At 49.2% G+C, this 21,052-nt stretch overlaps 1 protein-coding gene across 17 annotated transcripts in view; it reads left to right on the top strand.

The window, feature by feature from the left end:
• Window positions 1–19,090, top strand: part of PPP6R3 (protein phosphatase 6 regulatory subunit 3) — a 196,934-nt gene extending 177,844 nt beyond the window's left edge. For 16 of the 17 annotated variants that reach the window (XM_064287631.1, XM_064287632.1, XM_064287645.1 and 13 more), the window contains 4 exons: window positions 7,648–7,754; window positions 9,271–9,421; window positions 13,143–13,265; window positions 16,904–19,090. In XM_064287631.1, the coding sequence (XP_064143701.1) occupies window positions 7,648–7,754; window positions 9,271–9,421; window positions 13,143–13,265; window positions 16,904–16,955 (433 nt within the window). In that variant the 3' untranslated portion in view covers window positions 16,956–19,090. The other variant, XM_064287638.1, reaches the window with a different exon arrangement.
• Window positions 19,091–21,052: the final 1,962 nt, after the last annotated feature.

The following is a 21,052-nucleotide window of genomic DNA, read 5'->3' as shown; positions in this document are numbered from 1 at the left end:
CCGTCTCAGATAAAGCAGACAGCAGGTGACAGTTACCATCTCAGATAAAGCAGACAGCAGGTGACAGTTACCGTCTCAGATAAAGCAGACAGCAGGTGACAGTTACCATCTCAGATAAAGCAGACAGCAGGTGACAGTTACCGTCTCAGATAAAGCAGACAGCAGGTGACAGTTACCATCTCAGATAAAGCAGACAGCAGGTGACTGTTACCACCTCAGATAAAGCAGACAGCAGGTGACAGTTACCATCTCAGATAAAGCAGACAGCAGGTGACAGTTACCATCTCAGATAAAGCAGACAGCAGGTGACAAGTTACCGTCTCAGATAAAGCAGACAGCAGGTGACAGTTACCATCTCAGATAAAGCAGACAGCAGGTGACTGTTACCATCTCAGATAAAGCAGACAGCAGGTGACAGTTGCCATCTCAGATAAAGCAGACAGCAGGTGACAGTTACCGTCTCAGATAAAGCAGACAGCAGGTGACAGTTACCGTCTCAGATAAAGCAGACAGCAGGTGACAGTTACCGTCTCAGATAAAGCAGACAGCAGGTGACAGTTACCGTCTCAGATAAAGCGGACAGCAGGTGACAGTTACCATCTCAGATAAAGCGGACAGCAGGTGACAGTTACCGTCTCAGATAAAGCAGACAGCAGGTGACAGTTGCCATCGCAGATAAAGCAGACAGCAGGTGACAGTTACCGTCTCAGATAAAGCGGACAGCAGGTGACAGTTACCATCTCAGATAAAGCGGACAGCAGGTGACAGTTACCGTCTCAGATAAAGCAGACAGCAGGTGACAGTTGCCATCGCAGATAAAGCAGACAGCAGGTGACAGTTACCGTCTCAGATAAAGCGGACAGCAGGTGACAGTTACCATCTCAGATAAAGCGGACAGCAGGTGACAGTTGCCATCGCAGATAAAGCAGACAGCAGGTGACAGTTACCATCTCAGATAAAGCGGACAGCAGGTGACAGTTGCCATCGCAGATAAAGCAGACAGCAGGTGACTGTTACCATCTCAGATAAAGCGGACAGCAGGTGACAGTTGCCATCGCAGATAAAGCAGACAGCAGGTGACAGTTACCATCGCAGATAAAGCAGACAGCAGGTGACAGTTACCATCGCAGATAAAGCAGACAGCAGGTGACAGTTACCGTCTCAGATAAAGCAGACAGCAGGTGACAGTTACCGTCTCAGATAAAGCAGACAGCAGGTGACAGTTACCATCTCAGATAAAGCGGACAGCAGGTGACAGTTACCATCTCAGATAAAGCAGACAGCAGGTGACAGTTACCGTCTCAGATAAAGCGGACAGCAGGTGACAGTTACCATCTCAGATAAAGCAGACAGCAGGTGACAGTTACCGTCTCAGATAAAGCAGACAGCAGGTGACAGTTACCATCTCAGATAAAGCGGACAGCAGGTGACAGTTACCATCTCAGATAAAGCAGACAGCAGGTGACAGTTACCATCTCAGATAAAGCAGACAGCAGGTGACAGTTACCATCTCAGATAAAGCAGACAGCAGGTGACAGTTACCATCTCAGATAAAGCGGACAGCAGGTGACAGTTACCATCTCAGATAAAGCAGACAGCAGGTGAGAGTTACCATCTCAGATAAAGCAGACAGCAGGTGACAGTTACCATCTCAGATAAAGCAGACAGCAGGTGACAGTTACCATCTCAGATAAAGCGGACAGCAGGTGACAGTTACCATCTCAGATAAAGCGGACAGCAGGTGACAGTTACCATCTCAGATAAAGCGGACAGCAGGTGACAGTTACCGTCTCAGATAAAGCGGACAGCAGGTGACAGTTGCCATCTCAGATAAAGCGGACAGCAGGTGACAAGTTACCGTCTCAGATAAAGCGGACAGCAGGTGACAGTTGCCATCTCAGATAAAGCAGACAGCAGGTGACAGTTACCATCTCAGATAAAGCAGACAGCAGGTGACAGTTACCATCTCAGATAAAGCAGACAGCAGGTGACAGTTACCATCTCAGATAAAGCGGACAGCAGGTGACAGTTACCATCTCAGATAAAGCGGACAGCAGGTGACAGTTACCATCTCAGATAAAGCAGACAGCAGGTGACAGTTGCCATCTCAGATAAAGCGGACAGCAGGTGACAAGTTACCGTCTCAGATAAAGCGGACAGCAGGTGACAGTTGCCATCTCAGATAAAGCAGACAGCAGGTGACAGTTGCCATCTCAGATAAAGCGGACAGCAGGTGACAAGTTACCGTCTCAGATAAAGCAGACAGCAGGTGACAGTTACCATCTCAGATAAAGCAGACAGCAGGTGACAGTTACCGTCTCAGATAAAGCGGACAGCAGGTGACAAGTTACCGTCTCAGATAAAGCAGACAGCAGGTGACAGTTACCATCTCAGATAAAGCAGACAGCAGGTGACAGTTACCATCTCAGATAAAGCAGACAGCAGGTGACAGTTACCATCTCAGATAAAGCGGACAGCAGGTGACAGTTACCATCTCAGATAAAGCGGACAGCAGGTGACAGTTACCGTCTCAGATAAAGCGGACAGCAGGTGACAGTTACCATCTCAGATAAAGCAGACAGCAGGTGACAGTTACCGTCTCAGATAAAGCAGACAGCAGGTGACAGTTACCATCTCAGATAAAGCGGACAGCAGGTGACAGTTACCATCTCAGATAAAGCGGACAGCAGGTGACAGTTACCATCTCAGATAAAGCAGACAGCAGGTGACAGTTACCATCTCAGATAAAGCAGACAGCAGGTGACAGTTACCATCTCAGATAAAGCGGACAGCAGGTGACAGTTACCATCTCAGATAAAGCGGACAGCAGGTGACAGTTACCGTCTCAGATAAAGCGGACAGCAGGTGACAGTTACCGTCTCAGATAAAGCAGACAGTAGGTGACAGTTACCGTCTCAGATAAAGCGGACAGCAGGTGACAGTTACCGTCTCAGATAAAGCGGACAGCAGGTGACAGTTACCATCTCAGATAAAGCGGACAGCAGGTGACAGTTACCATCTCAGATAAAGCAGACAGCAGGTGACAGTTACCGTCTCAGATAAAGCAGACAGCAGGTGACAGTTACCGTCTCAGATAAAGCAGACAGCAGGTGACAGTTACCATCTCAGATAAAGCGGACAGCAGGTGACAGTTACCATCTCAGATAAAGCAGACAGTAGGTGACAGTTACCGTCTCAGATAAAGCGGACAGCAGGTGACAGTTACCATCTCAGATAAAGCGGACAGCAGGTGACAGTTACCATCTCAGATAAAGCAGACAGCAGGTGACAGTTGCCATCTCAGATAAAGCAGACAGCAGGTGACAGTTACCATCTCAGATAAAGCAGACAGCAGGTGACAGTTACCATCTCAGATAAAGCGGACAGCAGGTGACAGTTACCATCTCAGATAAAGCGGACAGCAGGTGACAGTTACCATCTCAGATAAAGCAGACAGCAGGTGACAGTTACCGTCTCAGATAAAGCGGACAGCAGGTGACAGTTACCGTCTCAGATAAAGCAGACAGCAGGTGACAGTTACCATCTCAGATAAAGCAGACAGCAGGTGACAGTTACCGTCTCAGATAAAGCGGACAGCAGGTGACAGTTACCGTCTCAGATAAAGCAGACAGCAGGTGACAGTTACCATCTCAGATAAAGCGGACAGCAGGTGACAGTTACCATCTCAGATAAAGCAGACAGCAGGTGACAGTTACCGTCTCAGATAAAGCAGACAGCAGGTGACAGTTGCCATCTCAGATAGAGCAGACAGCAGGTGACAGTTACCATCTCAGATAAAGCAGACAGCAGGTGACAGTTACCATCTCAGAGCAGACAGCAGGTGACAGTTACCATCTCAGATAGAGCAGACAGCGGGTGACAGTTACCATCTCAGAGCAGACAGCAGGTGACAGTTACCATCTCAGATAAAGCAGACAGCAGGTGACAGTTACCATCTCAGAGCAGACAGCAGGTGACAGTTACCATCTCAGATAAAGCAGACAGCAGGTGACAGTTACCATCTCAGAGCAGACAGCAGGTGACAGTTACCATCTCAGATAGAGCAGACAGCGGGTGACAGTTACCATCTCAGAGCAGACAGCAGGTGACAGTTACCGTCTCAGATAAAGCAGACAGCAGGTGACAGTTACCATCTCAGAGCAGACAGCAGGTGACAGTTACCATCTCAGATAAAGCAGACAGCAGGTGACAGTTACCATCTCAGAGCAGACAGCAGGTGACAGTTACCATCTCAGATAGAGCAGACAGCGGGTGACAGTTACCATCTCAGAGCAGACAGCAGGTGACAGTTACCGTCTCAGATAAAGCAGACAGCAGGTGACAAGTTACCGTCTCAGATAAAGCAGACAGCAGGTGACAGTTACCGTCTCAGATAAAGCAGACAGCAGGTGACAGTTACCATCTCAGATAAAGCAGACAGCAGGTGACAGTTACCATCTCAGATAAAGCAGACAGCAGGTGACAGTTACCATCTCAGATAAAGCAGACAGCAGGTGACAGTTACCATCTCAGATAAAGCAGACAGCAGGTGACAGTTACCGTCTCAGATAAAGCAGACAGCAGGTGACAGTTACCATCTCAGATAAAGCAGACAGCAGGTGACAGTTACCGTCTCAGATAAAGCAGACAGCAGGTGACAGTTACCATCTCAGATAAAGCAGACAGCAGGTGACAGTTACCATCTCAGATAAAGCAGACAGCAGGTGACAGTTACCGTCTCAGATAAAGCAGACAGCAGGTGACAGTTACCGTCTCAGATAAAGCAGACAGCAGGTGACAGTTACCGTCTCAGATAAAGCAGACAGCAGGTGACAGTTACCATCTCAGATAAAGCAGACAGCAGGTGACAGTTACCATCTCAGATAAAGCAGACAGCAGGTGACAGTTACCGTCTCAGATAAAGCAGACAGCAGGTGACAGTTACCGTCTCAGATAAAGCAGACAGCAGGTGACAGTTACCATCTCAGATAAAGCAGACAGCAGGTGACAGTTACCATCTCAGATAAAGCAGACAGCAGGTGACAGTTACCGTCTCAGATAAAGCAGACAGCAGGTGACAGTTACCATCTCAGATAAAGCAGACAGCAGGTGACTGTTACCATCTCAGATAAAGCAGACAGCAGGTGACAGTTGCCATCTCAGATAAAGCAGACAGCAGGTGACAGTTACCATCTCAGATAAAGCAGACAGCAGGTGACTGTTACCATCTCAGATAAAGCAGACAGCAGGTGACTGTTACCATCTCAGATAAAGCAGACAGCAGGTGACAGTTACCATCTCAGATAAAGCAGACAGCAGGTGACTGTTACCATCTCAGATAAAGCAGACAGCAGGTGACAGTTACCGTCTCAGATAAAGCAGACAGCAGGTGACAGTTCCATCGCAGATAAAGCAGACAGCAGGTGACAGTTACCATCTCAGATAAAGCGGACAGCAGGTGACAGTTGCCATCGCAGATAAAGCAAACAGCAGGTGACAGTTACCATCGCAGATAAAGCAGACAGCAGGTGACTGTTACCATCTCAGATAAAGCAGACAGCAGGTGACAGTTACCATCTCAGATAAAGCAGACAGCAGGTGACTGTTACCATCTCAGATAAAGCAGACAGCAGGTGACAGTTGCCATCTCAGATAAAGCAGACAGCAGGTGACAGTTACCGTCTCAGATAAAGCAGACAGCAGGTGACAGTTACCGTCTCAGATAAAGCAGACAGCAGGTGACAGTTACCATCTCAGATAAAGCAGACAGCAGGTGACAGTTACCGTCTCAGATAAAGCGGACAGCAGGTGACAGTTACCATCTCAGATAAAGCGGACAGCAGGTGACAGTTACCGTCTCAGATAAAGCAGACAGCAGGTGACAGTTGCCATCGCAGATAAAGCAGACAGCAGGTGACAGTTACCGTCTCAGATAAAGCGGACAGCAGGTGACAGTTACCATCTCAGATAAAGCGGACAGCAGGTGACAGTTACCGTCTCAGATAAAGCAGACAGCAGGTGACAGTTGCCATCGCAGATAAAGCAGACAGCAGGTGACAGTTACCGTCTCAGATAAAGCGGACAGCAGGTGACAGTTACCATCTCAGATAAAGCGGACAGCAGGTGACAGTTGCCATCGCAGATAAAGCAGACAGCAGGTGACAGTTACCATCTCAGATAAAGCGGACAGCAGGTGACAGTTCCATCGCAGATAAAGCAGACAGCAGGTGACAGTTACCATCTCAGATAAAGCGGACAGCAGGTGACAGTTGCCATCGCAGATAAAGCAAACAGCAGGTGACAGTTACCATCGCAGATAAAGCAGACAGCAGGTGACAGTTACCATCGCAGATAAAGCAGACAGCAGGTGACAGTTACCATCTCAGATAAAGCGGACAGCAGGTGACAGTTACCATCTCAGATAAAGCAGACAGCAGGTGACAGTTGCCATCTCAGATAAAGCAGACAGCAGGTGACAGTTACCATCGCAGATAAAGCAGACAGCAGGTGACAGTTGCCATCGCAGATAAAGCAGACAGCAGGTGACAGTTGCCATCGCAGATAAAGCAGACAGCAGGTGACTGTTACCATCGCAGATAAAGCAGACAGCAGGTGACAAGTTACCGTCTCAGATAAAGCAGACAGCAGGTGACAAGTTACCGTCTCAGATAAAGCAGACAGCAGGTGACAGTTACCATCTCAGATAAAGCAGACAGCAGGTGACAGTTGCCATCGCAGATAAAGCAGACAGCAGGTGACAGTTGCCATCGCAGATAAAGCAGACAGCAGGTGACAGTTGCCATCGCAGATAAAGCAGACAGCAGGTGACAGTTGCCATCGCAGATAAAGCAGACAGCAGGTGAACACCCGTGCCTCTCTGCAGTCTCCCTAACATTCAGCTGTTACTCAGAGGTAAAAGTGAGACTTGGGAAAGTGTCTCTAAAATACAGTGAGTCATTTCACCAACCCTGCCCCACTTCAGGGACTTCAGGTTTCCATCCCTGTTTTCTGTCTTTTTGTAACTGGGAGGTAAGAGCCTGTGGTTGCCCACCAGTGTTGCTGGAGCAGCCTGCTTTCCTTTTCCCCTTATACAGGGTTCCCTGGGTTTGCCGAAGGATGTTGCAAACATGGGGTGGGGGGCAAAAGAGAAACATAGTTAAACACCCTCACATGCGCCACCATTCAGTTATCCGGTGTTTCTTATGTGTTTGCACAATGTCAACAGCTAGCCTCAGTAAAGAACGCCAGGCCCTCCAGGCGGCTTAGGTCAACATGATAAGAATTTTTGTGAAGATAATTGATGTGATAGATACAGTTGAAATTGTCTCATGTCCACCTCTGCTGTCCGAGCCCTGGGAGCTGGCGTTCCTGGTGGTGATAAGAGGCATTCTGAACCTGTCCAGAAATCTCTGACAAGTCTCTGGGTTTCTTTTTAGCAGAATGTGTACCCACGCCATGCGAACCTGCTTCAAATAGCCACTTGCTCTTGGACCAATTTGTCATTGGCGTCTGTTATCCAACTGCTTGTCAGCAGATGCCCATATCTCCCTAATGGAGCCTGAAAATATTTTCAAAGGTTTTGTGTGATTGATGACAACCAAGGACTTTTCCCACTGCTAATGCCTGAATTTGCTTTTTTCCTAACAGTACAAAAGACTCTTTAAGGAGTAATTCTCCCGTGGAGATGGAGACCAGCGCTGAGCCCCTGGACCCGTTGACCACTAGTGCAGCTGCCCTCCCAGCACAAGCAGAAGGTGCATGCCCAGGGGCCCTGAGAGCCTGGACTGCGGGGTTGTTGGGTTGTGGCATTTCTCAAGCCTGAGCTTTATGCTTCATTTTCTAGATCTGAAAAACTGTTCTTGTCTGCATGGCAGGTTCATAAACCAGGCCTAACTCTCAGGCTCAGGGATTGAAAGGACCAGGCAAGGGAGGTGGGTGGGGTTCCTGTCCACAGGGTCACTGATGAGAGGAAACAGGGTGTGTCATTCCAGAACCACAGCATGCTGACTTTCTAAGGAGCAGGGGTCTCAGGTACCAGTGTGCGGATAGGGAAACTGATACCCAAAAGGAAGACTGCCTCAGCCTGCATCACCCAGGGCGGCTAAGACCAGAACTAGACCTGGGCCTTCACGCCCAGTCTGCAGCCAGTTCTTTTGTCCCTTGGAGTCGACTTTGCTTGAGTGTGTGTGTGTGGGTGTGTGTGTGTGTATATATCCCGGCATGTTTCAGGCTATAGGGTTATTAACTGTGTTCTCCTCGCCTTCAGAAACAGATGAGCGGTCAAGGGTGTCTGCATAAAGGTCCCATGGGTTGTCTTGTTACTCAGAATGTTCACATGTGCTCACAGAACTGTTTTCAATCTGAACAGGGCTATGTGGGGAGGGAATGTCAGGCAGAGGTGTGATGGGGAACTGAGGATGTGGAGGGCAAGAACCTCATGGAGGCAACGGAGAAGTGAGCCCTTAGACAGTAAACAGCGTGAGGAGCAGGGGGCAGGGAGGAATAAAGCCAGGAACTAGCACTTGGTTTATTTTCTTGTCATTCTTTTAAAGGTTTTATGTAGATTACTTCCTCGTATCCCTCAACAGTTGTAGAAGGTAGGCTCACTTGTCCCCATTCATGGATAAAACAACTAAGGTGCAGATTAGGCACCTTGCCGAAGGCTTACATAGCTCAGAAGTGGTAAAACTGGGATTTGAGTCCAGGTAGTCTGACCTCAGGGCACAAGGTCATAATCAGTGGGCCCACATGGCCCCTGTTACGGGACAAAGAAATAATCTACAAGGAAGCCCCAGGAAAGTAACTTTAAAAAAAAAAAAAAGGACCTGAATGGGGATAACTGAAAGGAAAAGAGTGGATTAGAATGGTATAGTGGGCAAGCCACAGCCAAGACCCTGAGGGTTCAAGTGAGTAGAGGCTAGAGTATGTATGAACTGCCTCCTGTGCCCAGGAAAATGAGGGGCAAGAGCGTGTGCCAGGAGAAGTTGAGTACAGGTAGACTCTGAGCTGGAAAGGCTTGGCGGGGGGGTGGGGGGCGGTGTACCTAGCTCTTTGCTGAAGGAAAGTCAGGAACTGGACTTCTCTCTAGTGGACATTTTTCAGAAGTCTTTGCCCACCAAGAATCTGGCCCGCCAGCAGCAGGCAGACCAGCTCACATTTTCCTCCCCTCGAGCCAGAGGTGTAATGTGAGTGGATGGGCCTGCAGAAAGGAGGGGCGGCGGCTCTCACCTGGCTCTGCGTGTGTGACCGTTAGCTGTGTTTTCTTTTCAGTGCCAGGCAGTGTGGCCATGGAGGCCAGCTCTGACGGGGAGGAGGATGCTGAGAGCGCAGACAAGGTAACTGAGACAGTAATGAATGGCGGCATGAAGGAAACGCTCAGCCTCACTGTAGATGCCAAGACAGAAACCGCGGTCTTCAAAAGGTAACCAGGGGCAAGACCCTTACCGCTGCAGGTTGTTGGGAGGATGGTGGGGAGAAGGCACAGATGGGACCGTGTATAATCTGCTTCCAGTGCGGGCTCAGACATCAGCCCCTCGTCTTCTGACGTCCTCGCTGAGCTTCTCAAAGGTAGATTGTGATGAAGAGATGGAGAGTTTGGGTGCTCGATGTCTCTGTCTGTCTCTCTCTCTCTGTTTTCTCTCTCTCTTTTTGTATTCAGAGGACTGTAGTTTCCTCAGAAATAGAATAAAAGAGCCTGGTGGATTCGGCATATATGAAAGTAAAAAACTGACAGACTTGTGAGAATTGACAAGCACATGGGCCATCAGAACCAAAGGTTCCATCTCAAAGTTCGTCTCATACAGGTCATTTTCTCCAGATGTAATGAAGTCGTTAGACGTGATTAGCAAAATGACAGCTTTAAGAAAACAAAAGAACTTATATTGAGAAGTAAACAACCTCACTTCCGAACTCATGGGTCAAAAGGGGGTCATAAATGGAAACTACAAACTTAAAACTTAGAGAGTAATAAAGAAACTTCTGAAATGCGCTTCAGTACTGCTTCAGGGTTGGTCAGTCCTCATACAGACTCTTGATGAGCAGAAGGAAGACTTCCCAGCTCGGTTTATGAGGCCACGATCACATTGATGTCAAAAGAAACACCACAGGAAAGGGAAAAATGAAGTGTATTCTCGTTTTGTGTTTGAGCATATGTACACAAAATGTAATCATAAATTTAATGCAATCTCAGTCAGAATTTCAGCTGGGTCCTTAAAGCATACTCTGAAATTATGTGGAATAATAAAGGTTCCCACGCTGCTTAGGAAACTGTAAAGAAGAGTAAATAAGGGCCAGGTAGCCAGTCCTCTGCCACGTCACAGTGCTGATCAGTGTGACTGGAGCCCAGGGACGGATCGGCGGCCAGAGTGGTGGGCCAGCGGCTCAGCGATGCGGGACAGGAAGGATGGTTCAGTGGGCAGTGTTGGGGAGGCCAGCTCACCACAAGGAAGAGTGAAGCGAGATCCTGCCTGATCCCCATGCTGAGTGACCCCAGATGGGTTCAGACTTCATGTGCAAGAACGGAGCAGACACACACGGTACTCTTTGTGTGCCAGGCACTGCTCTCCAGACGTTTCATGTACAGTACTGTGATTAGCACCCCACTCTCCACATGACAAAGCCAGGCACTGCGTGGGGTGACGTGGTCAGAGTCTCGTGGTTGTTGTCTTAGGCTGGGTTCCTTAGATAAGCAAAACCAGTGAAACGTATATGTGTGTATATTTTGGGGGGGGGTGGGGGGGAAATTTATCCCCAGGAAATGGCTCTTGAGGTTGTAGAGGCTGCACAGTCCCAAGTCCTTGGTTCAGGCGTCAGGATGGAGGCTTCTCCTGACTCACATAGCTGCAGGGGCTGATGAACCCAAGGTCAGTAGATCAGATGGCAGGCCGCTGGCTCACAGGCTGCAGAGGCGGATGAATCCAAGATCAGCAGGTAAGACGGCAGGCTGTTGGCTCAGGTCCCAAGAACCGGAGGTCAGATGATGACAAGGCGAATGCAGGATGCAGAGCACGGCAAAAAACCAGCAAACTTTGCCAGAAAGTCCATGTATATCAGGTGTAGTCCACACCCCCAAGGGAATGCCCTTTCAACTGATTGGCTGTTCATAGCAGATCTCATCATGGAGGAGATTACATCATTAAATGACTACATAACTGCCAAACCACTGAGAATCATGGCCCAGCCAAATTGACACACAACCATCACGTCGTTAAGAGAGGAAAACATGGAACTATCTTTCTGACCTAAGGGCAGAAAAGAACTTTTTAAAACAACTTTCAAAAGCATAAACAGTATGCAAAGAATTGAATTTGATTGCATCCATGTTGGGACTTTCTGGTTGATGAAGCCTTCTGGACAAAACGAAGAGGCAGGTAAAGAGAAATGATTTATAGGATCTAAATCAAGAGACTGACTGATACTTAACATTCACGGAATTCCTGTAAACCAGTAAGGAAAAGATAGAAAACCCACAGGAGAAAATAGGCAGGAGACAGCAGTAGGCAGCGTGCAGACAGGAAGCCCCATGAGAGCCCCTGTGGAGGTGCTCAGAACTCGCCCCTGATCGCACAGCGACCACGGCACGCCTCTTCTAGACAGCAGCAGACGTAAGGTGGATGCTGCTGAGTGGTGGCAGCCTGGGGGCTTTCGGAACCCTGTCACCGGCTCGTGGGGAGCGCAGACTGGGTCAGGTACCTGGAGAGGTGAGTGGGCGTGCTTTGTAGGTGGGAAGGTGACCCACATCTGCTCCTGGTGTGGAGCTCTGAGACATGCCCACACAGTACCGTCAGGGGGTGCGGACAGCGATGTCCGTTACAGAGGTGCTGTCACAGAGGCGTGGAGCTGGGGCCAGCCTGGGTGTCCAGCTCTGCCTGAAACCAGGTGGAAAGCAGGAGGTGCATCGCGCGGAGTACCGAGTCACAGTCTGGAGGAGCGGACTCACCGTCCTCACTGCAGCAGCTTGGTGGAGTTTACACGCTGAGCTGAGATAGTAGGGTCAGGAAAACGGGGTGTGCGCCGCAGCGCTAGCGAGTGACTCCACACACGGACGGATGGCTGCACGTCCTGCAGGTTGAAAGTCGTAAGTCAGAGCCCCAGCAGAACCATTGCCTCGCTGGGAGGAGTGGTGAATGGCATAAGGGTGAGTGAGGTTAAAAAGAAGTAACAAACCAGGCAATTCAGGTGGTCAGCAAGCCATTAAACTTTAATTCACTTTCTGCTTATGAATTACCTGGAACCATCTGGAAGCTGTGCCAGGAATCATCCTAAAATTAGGCTTTGTATAAGCCAGTCCAGGGTAGATCCAGGCTTCCCAAAGGGAACCTCTGCAGCACCTGGGGCCGTGGTGTTCTGTAAGGACGACGGTCCCAGCCAGGGTAGGCCAGGTCTGTTCCAGCCACAGGCAGCTGAGGACAGCCTCTGCCCCTTTCCTTTCTGCCCCGAGAACGGTCCGAGGAGGACAAGGAGCCTCGTCCTTCCGTCTCCCCAGGCCCGCTCATCCCTCTCATCAGTTTATCTGTCCTGGGGGCTCTCTGTGCTTCTCCCCGTCATGACCTTTGTGCTTCTCACGCATTATTTGAGAGCCGCTTGCGAAGGCGTTAGATCCTGCCTCAGATGACAGGCACGCTCCTCACCTGACGGGGCTGCCGGCCAGCCAGCAGATGTGGGCTCTGGCCAGCTGTTCCACAGTGGGCTCGGCCCTGAAAGCAGAACGCTTTAACTAAAGACTCGTTCCTTCAAACAGGTTCGTTTGCCACCTCCCGCGCCTGCGGCTTTGCTAACGTGCAGTGGTGGACATATGTCCCCAGTCCCTCACTCACGGGAGTATTCTGAAACTTTTGTCCATTTCTTTTTCTGTTTCGCACACTTGGCTTCAGAGTATTGAAGTGCTACCGGTATGTGCGGTAACCGGGCCCTTCTCCTCCGACACCCGCTGCATCACGCCATCCCTCGGGCTCCCGCCACGCGGTCCCCTCCTCTGTGATTGCCTGGCCACTGTCTTTGTCCCTGTGCTTGTCCCTGAGCATGCTCCGCCCGAGGGCTCTGACTCCATGGCAGCCATGACTCCACACCATTTGCATGCGACCGCGTCCCGCAGGGCGCCGTGCCAGCACCCGTAACGCTCCGTGTCGCCCTCTCTACTGCAGCGAGGACGGAAAACTGCCTACCTCTCAAGATGCTGCTTGTAAATACGTGGTGGAGGAGAGCCCCGAGGTGGCGGAGGCGAGGTCCATGGCCCCCCAGCTCCCCAGCAGTAGCCCAGAGCAGAGGTAACTGCCCGCTTCCCCAGGCCCTGCTGAGACTCCTGGCACTTGGAGGGGAGTTGGGGAGGGGGGTGGAGGTGGGCCACCACGGCGGGCGGTTCCCTGTCCTCCCTGTCCTCTGGGGATCAAGGTGGGAGCTAGAAATGCAGCTTTAGCTCCTTAACTCCGGGGCGAAGCTGACTGGTCTCGGATGACTTGGAGTAGAGAGCCAGTAGCACCCCTGGCTCTCTGAGAAACATTACTGGGGTGGCAGGCCCCCTTTTCTGTGAGGCTCTGAGTGGAGAATGATATTGGGCTACGTCCAGGGTGGGAGTTCCCTGGGCCTTGGCAGCCAGTCCGCCCTGCCAAGCCACCCAGCCACCACACGTGGCTCTTGATGCCCCGAGAGCCTACTGCTGCGGCCCCTCTCTCCACTGGCCTGTGACACCATGAGAGGACAGCATCCCCAGGGACCCTTTGGAACTGTAGCTAAATGTTTTCAACTCTTAAAAGAGCCCCTCCCTGTTTCGGTGGTGTTTTTTTCAAAATATCTTGTGTGTTTAAGGGTTCAAATCCCACCACCAAAGCCATGTGATTTGGATGTGATGTTTTCTTTGTCACCTTGTGCTTAGACTGAGGCCGAGGTGGGTGCTGGGCCTTGGGGAGTGAGCTCCTCAAGTGAGGGTGTCCTTGTGTGGCCCCAGAGCACATGCCAGCAGGCGATGCCCTGTCCTTGACCAGAGGGAACTTTGTCAGCACTTCCCCGATTTGACCTTTCTGGTGAATCACATCCAGTCCCTAAGGATTAGGTGACCTCTAAAGCCGTTTCAGAGGGGCACCTCCCCCTCCCAGCTCAACACCTCCAGGTATTTTATGGGTAATGCAACAGTGGGGACAGCAGAGGGCGCTCTCTCTCCACTGGTCAGCAGACCTGCATCTTCAGAGTTCAGCAAACCTCATTTTCATTTCTCTTGTGGGCATTATAGCCAGAAGGAATTTATTTTTATGATTAAAAAATCCTGCATGTTCACAAATTATAGGAACTATTTGAGGCAGTGGCTGTAGCCCCAGGAGGAAGGCGGTGATGCTCAGCGTTGTGGAATCCCACCCCCGGTCACTCTAAGGGTTGGGCCACGTCCAGGGTTTTCAGTGTGTGGGCTTTTGAGAAGTATTTGTAATTCTGATTCCCAATTAATTATGTCATCCTCCGAATTTCTGCCTGTGGGTTTTCTTTATACTTGGGGGAGGCCTAGTAGGCAGGGTCATCCACCTCTGTGTCAGTTTGGAAAAGCTGCTTCAGGAGTTCGTTCTTCATTCTCTCTGACATAAGTGACGCAGGAGACCCTGGGGCCATCTCCTTCGCTCTCCAGAGTGCAGAAGGATTGTCTTTGCCTGTTCTTTTCCCTGGCTAGTAAATGTCTGGTTGGGAGAGCTTGCCTTTCAAATCCCAGGCTGAGACGGCTGAGGGAGACACTGAGGCCCTCGCGTGTCCCTGGGTCCATCTGTCCTCCACCCAGCACTTGTGTGAGCGTGGCAGACCCTGTTCCAGGCAGGGCAATGAAGGAGTTACAGGCACACAGCTAAGAGAGGGCCGCCTAGGAAGGCGTGCAAACGAAGACGTAAGTAAAGCTGGGTGACAGAACAGTGGCGAGAGCCCCGTTTTAGAGAGGGTCTGGGGAAAGGCCTCTCTGAGGTGACATTAGACTGTTGTCATGGCAAGGATCAGGGCAGTTTCCTGATGTGCTGCTTCGGAGGTTAAAGGTATCACTTGGGATTCTCGGTGTTCAGTCCTGCCACATGGCACCTGTGACCGTCAGCAGAGTGGTTCTGTGGCAGATGGGTGTGCTGTTTGCCGTCACTTACTTCTCACCACGTTTGTCAAGCGTGTACTGTGTGCCAGGCCCTGTGCATACATGTATACCTGTAAAACTCAGCTGGGCCAGGAGGTGTCGTCCCCCTTTGTACGGGCTAGAAACTGAACTGAGAGAGGTTCAGAAATTTCGTAGGATCAGCTTATAAACGTGGTGAAGGCAGGCTGTGAGCTGGCTCCAGAACTTTCTGTTCTCGTGTCTCTGGTATATTGAGACATCATCAGATGTAAGGAGAGGGCATCTTGTGTGGAGCTGACACCTTTGTTCCTGTTACAGTTAGCAGGTGTCAGGTCAGAACTCCCATGGTCTCCTCGAAGGCGTTCTCTCTGTAAATCTTAAACGCTAGTTCAGAAGTGTGTGTGGCTTCCCAGCTGGGGCATCCTTCTCCAAGGCCGGCCGCTTTATAAATTTGATAAAGCCTTGTCTTAGGGAAGGCTCTCTCTCTCTGTTGGCCTCCTCCTCGGTCTTCCCTCGGACTAGGAGCAGGGACCCCAAGTCCAAAGGACATGCTTTGCTCCGGGCACTGCTTTCTCAGTAGTATGAGGCACTCTGCTGCTTCCCTTTCCTTTTATGTCTTGAGAGATAAAAGGTGGTGCAGGCCACACCCCAGGGAAACTCCCTTTACCTTGGATCAGGGAGGCGATCTAAGTAAGGGTGGTGTTACAATCCCACCCTAATCCTGTTTAATATAAAATTACAATCACAAAATGGAAGACAACCACACAATACTGGGAATCATGGCCTAACCAAGTTGACACATATTTTGGGGGGACATAGTTCAATCCATGACAAGCCTTAAGGAATATTTCAGTTATGTTCGGGTTGGAATTTTTGCAGGAAGGCAAAGCCTTGTACATTCTGTCATCACTGTGCTTACGTGGTGCCCCCCACCCCATTTTAACCTTGACATTTGCTTTGTGGAAATACATTTATTAACGTGCACACCTTGGTTTTCTCGGTCGTTGATCTTCATTTCAACAAATTGCCCTGTTCACAACTTGTTCTTTCATTTCCTTTTTTCCCCCCTTTTCCAGTAGCAGAATCCTATTTTTCAAGTGAAATTTTATGTGGATTTCAACATACACAGCAGAGAAAGGCTCTGCTGAGGCAGGGTGAGCACACGGCTCCTGAAAACTCTGGAAGCAACGGTTTCAGAACCGCTGGCCTAGTCTGCTTTCAGGAGGTGGTGGTGGGGGTTTCCATCAGGACCCTGCTCTGCTGCAGTCTGGGCTGAGTGCCCAGTGGCCACTGGGGAGCCTTAGGTGTGTCTCAGTTGGGTTTTGTGGAGTTCGAGATTAACTCATTTATGAGACTAAGTAAAGCAGAGTGACAGAACAGTGACAGGAGCCCCATTTTAGAGAGGGGCTGGGGAAAGGCCTCTCTGAGAAGGTGACATTAGACTGTTGTCACGGCAAAGATCAGGGCAGTTTCCTGATGTGTTGTGTTGGAGGTTAAAGGTACAAAGATTCCTTTAAGTGCCTGCTAAGTGCCAGGTGGAAACCCTGGTGGCGTAGTGGTTAAGTCTAACCAAAGGGTTGGCAGTTCGAACCCACCAGGCGCTCCTTGGAAACTCTGTGGGGCAGTTCTGCTCTGTCCTGTGGGGTCGCTATGAGTCGGAATTGACTCGGCAGCGCTGGGTTTGGTTTGGATTTGGGTAAGTGCCAGGTCTTGTGCTGGGCATTGGGTAAACAGTATTAGAACAAGCGCGCTCAGCCGTCAGGGAGCCAAGTGCAGCCCGTCTCCTCTCCTGCACTCCTTCGTCAGGTGCCTCACCCATCTGTGTCTTGCCCTCAGGACTGACCAGCTGAGCGTGCCAGGTGACACGTCGGTCAATGGCCCTGTATGATGAGTGACTGCTGCTGCTGACTGAGGACCGCAGACCGCCAGCACCCCGGGGCTTCCGGGGGCTTCCTCGGAGCCCGCCCAGCCAGTCACTGCTGCACTCACTCTGCAAGGATCAGGACCAGCAACCTTTCTACTCTAGATTCTAAGACATTGTACAGAGAAACTCAGACGTGTACAAAGATTGCACATTGACAAATACCAAGAATTTTTGCGTATGTTTATATTGTATTGTTCTAAATAATGGGTGGCCTGTGAAATAAGATCTCGCCGTCCACGTAAGGATAGTAGTGATGCTGTAGTTACAACGGCTGTAAGGACAGGTTTATAAAAGTCAACGCACAGATCTATTGTGTCTGAAACATAACTATTTGACAGTTATTAGTGTGACCAAAGGATTAGGCAGTTTTCATACATTTTTCACCTTGTACAGAATTCTGAATTCATCTTTCCTCCAGGACGACAAGGAGCTGTAGGAGTCAAATGCCCTCTGAGTGTTAATTTGGTGGTTCTAACTCACAAAAGTGATTTTTGAATACGAAATCTTTGGTGTTCTTTTTATAACCAGCTTTCATTTGGTAACTGTTTTCTGTATTGTTTAAAACGGATCAAAAATGTAAGTCTATTGGTAGAGATGAAGTATTTATTGCTACAACTTAGTTGAAAAATTGATGTTCTTGTAAAGCCATATGTTCTGTTAAGGTCTTGTTTGCTTGAAATGATAATTCCTACAGGTGAAACACTAGATTATTTGGAGTGTTTATGGCTTGTGGTTTGGGTTTTTTTTGTTTCGTTTTGTTTTTTGTTTTGGTAGTTCATCTGCCTTTTTAACCCATTCACCACAATTTCCCTTGTTACCAAGCATCACCAACGAACATTTCAGAGCAGTCTGCACGTCTAGCAGACCGAGATTCTGTCAGCGCGTCGGCGGAGCCGGGCCTGCTGCTCACAGCCGGCTGGGGGGCTGAGGCGGAGCCAGGACCTGGCACCTCCGGGGGCCCATTGCTTTCCGTGCGTGCCGCCTGAGGTCCCCACTCGTAAACTCGAAACCAGTGTATTTTTTTTTAGAGCTGGTTTGTGTATATATAGTGATTATGGATACTAATTCAATGTAATTTATAATTTTCTATGTCAATATAAAAATACATCATAGCCTTCTCAAACAGCTGAAGCAATATACTGTATATTGCCAGATCGTCCGGTGAAAGGGTTAAATGACTTCACCTCTTGCACTTTTAGATGCAAATCAGTTTTTCATTTCTGTAATAGAAAATTATTCACGTATTTTTACATCATTTGTTTTTCCTGACCAGTATTTAAAACCAAAAGGATATTCTGAAAAATGGCCAACGATTTTTTTAGAAATAGCACCCCAAGCAGCGTGCCTGAGCATTACATTGCGTACGGAAATAAAGAAATCAAACGTCTAATGCCTTATTTCTTATTTCCTTTTTCCATTTTAAATGGTGTGGAAACCCTTCCGTGAGGTTTCCCAGGCCACCCTAGCACTCCGAGGACAGTGGACTCAGCGGTAGCCCCTGGGACAGATGGCAGGGGTGGCTCACTTGACATTTGCACGCCTCCTCAGGAACCCTCTTGCTGCCCTGTGCTCCTCTCCGAAGAGACTGTTCTCTTGTGTTCTCACCTGGACCTGGCTCCTCCAGAGAGCCAGCGTCAGTTGTCTCAGGACGCCTGGCTGTGTGGCCGGGACCACGGGACTGCCGTTGGATAATGCACCTGTCTCGGCCGGTGGAGAGCTTTGCAGGCCGAGGCCAAGGCGAGGCTGCAGTGGGTCCCAACTGCTGCCTCTGCTTTGATTTGGTTGGCTTCTTCGTTGCACCCAAGGTAACAATGTCTTATTTCATCCAACCTGCTGCTGGTGAATGGGCATTGGGGGTATTTCTTTGGGGTTGTATTTTGTTTTGCTTTCTTATATGGCAGGAATACTCCATGAGCAAGGGTAGAAAGTCCTTGAGGGTTGGAGGGTGGCAGCCCATGGGCCAGGAGCAAGGACACTTAGTTAATTTCTGCTTTAATTTCTGTGTATTGGCTATGCTGAATTGCGAGACTAACGGATGTCTACGATACCTGTATTAAAAGTAACATCAACAAAAATAAAGCCTGATTTTTGTTTCTCGTACCCTTTTCTCTTATATCTTGCTTGGGCTTTAATAAGCAAATGGGTGTGGGACTATAGTGAGAGATCCACTGCTGGTTTCGGGCAGATCACAGCGTCCTGGCAGAGCTGACGTGCACCCACTCCCTGTGCAGGGAAGACTGGAGCAACTTGAAATGCGTCACTGCCATCACAATGGCTTGTCCCGCTCTACACTGGCTGTACTGGTGCTTGGGACCTTTGGTTGGCAAGGAACTGCCTGCCACTGGCTCCTATCTGGTCCTTGAGCTTGTTATCTTCCTGTGTGGGGCCTCCGCAACCTGTAACTTTTGGCTCCCAACCTTCCGCATAGCACTTTCCTGGTAGAACTTCTCAGGTTTCCATGACAATTTGAATTTGATACTACTTCACAGCTGCTTACTCTTCATTGCCCTTCCACCTATGTGAGTAAAAAAGTGTCCCACTGGTTCTTCTTATCCCCTGTGGCCAATTAGTCACCATGTCCCCCTGCACTGCCTTGCTGCAAGCCTGGACGTGGAATTGGGCTTTCCTGGACCGTTGCAGGGGGCTCGCCAGGCTTCCGTTTAGATCCCAGCTCAACCACTCGTAATGCTGTGACTGTGGGCAGGTTAACTTCTCTTTGCCTTGGCTTTTTCTGACAGGTGGGGGAAATGATAGCACCAGTTTCATAGACTTAATACCAGTAAAGTAGCTAGAGCAGCTCTTAGCTTTCAAAAAAAAACCAAACCTGTTGCTGTCGAGTTAATTTCAACTCATAGGGACCGTATAGGATGGAGTAGAACACCCCATAGAGTTTCCAAGGAGCACCTGGTCAGTTCGAACTGCTGACCTTTTGGTTAGCAGCTGTAGCACTTAACAACTACTCCACCAGGGTTTCCCTTGGGTTATAGTAAATAAACCCCTTTTCTCCAACCAGATGGGTTGAATTGTTCTGCTTTAGGGTTCAGCAAACCACGTCCTACATCGTGTCAGATCCAGCCCATCATCTTTATTAGTGAATAAAGTTTATGGAGACATTGCCACGCCCATCTGTTTACATACCGTCTGAGGCTGCTTTGTTCACCACCATGACAATTGAGTAGTTGCAGCAGAAACCGTATGACAAATCCCAGAATCTGGCTCTTTACGGAAAAAGTTGTCCAACCCCTGAACTAGATCAATAGAACAGAACAGAATCCAGAAATAGACCCACAAGTATATGGTCAATTTATTTTCAACAAAGTTGTCCAGGCAATTCAGTGAGATAAGGAAAGTGTTCAGAACGAAAGAACAAGCGATGAGAATGCTCTTTAGCAGTGAGGACTGCAAGTATTTTGAGCGTATTATCAGAGGGGCCATCCCTGGGGACGGACATCGTGCTCGGTAAAGCAGAGGGTCAGTGAAAGAGGAAGCTCTGTGAAAAGATGGACCGACACTGGCTACAACGAGGGGCTCAAGCACAGCGGTGATAATGAGGATGGCACGGGACCAGGCAGTGTTTCATTCTGTGGTACGAATGGTTGCTATGAGTTGGAACTGACTCGACGACACCTAACAACAAGAACAAGTGAAGATTTGAATGGAAAGACGTGGATCATAGATCTAGACACAAGTGCTTAAACAGTAAAGCTGCCAGAAGAAAGTAAAAATATCTTTACAACTGTGGGATGAGTAAAGGTTCAGAGGGCACCAAGCACAAACCATAAAACAAAGAAATTGGGCTTCTGTCAAAACTTTCTGGTTTTCAAAAAAAAAAAAAAAAACCCAAACTGACCATGGTTTTGAGTCCAATTCATAGCTAGCAGGCATGGAATGCCAGGAAAAGAAGAATCTGAGTTCTGATAAAGGACTTGTGACTATAAGGGAAAAAAAAAATCAAAAATGAAATAAAGCATTACTGAAAAAGAAGAGCAAAGTGGGAGGCCTCACACTACCTGATTTTAGAACATATTCTACCGCCACGATAGTCAAAACAGCCCGGTATT

This window comes from Loxodonta africana, chromosome 7, assembly GCF_030014295.1.
Source record: "Loxodonta africana isolate mLoxAfr1 chromosome 7, mLoxAfr1.hap2, whole genome shotgun sequence".
Lineage (NCBI taxonomy): Eukaryota > Metazoa > Chordata > Mammalia > Proboscidea > Elephantidae > Loxodonta > Loxodonta africana.
This window is presented reverse-complemented; position numbering and strand designations above follow the sequence as displayed.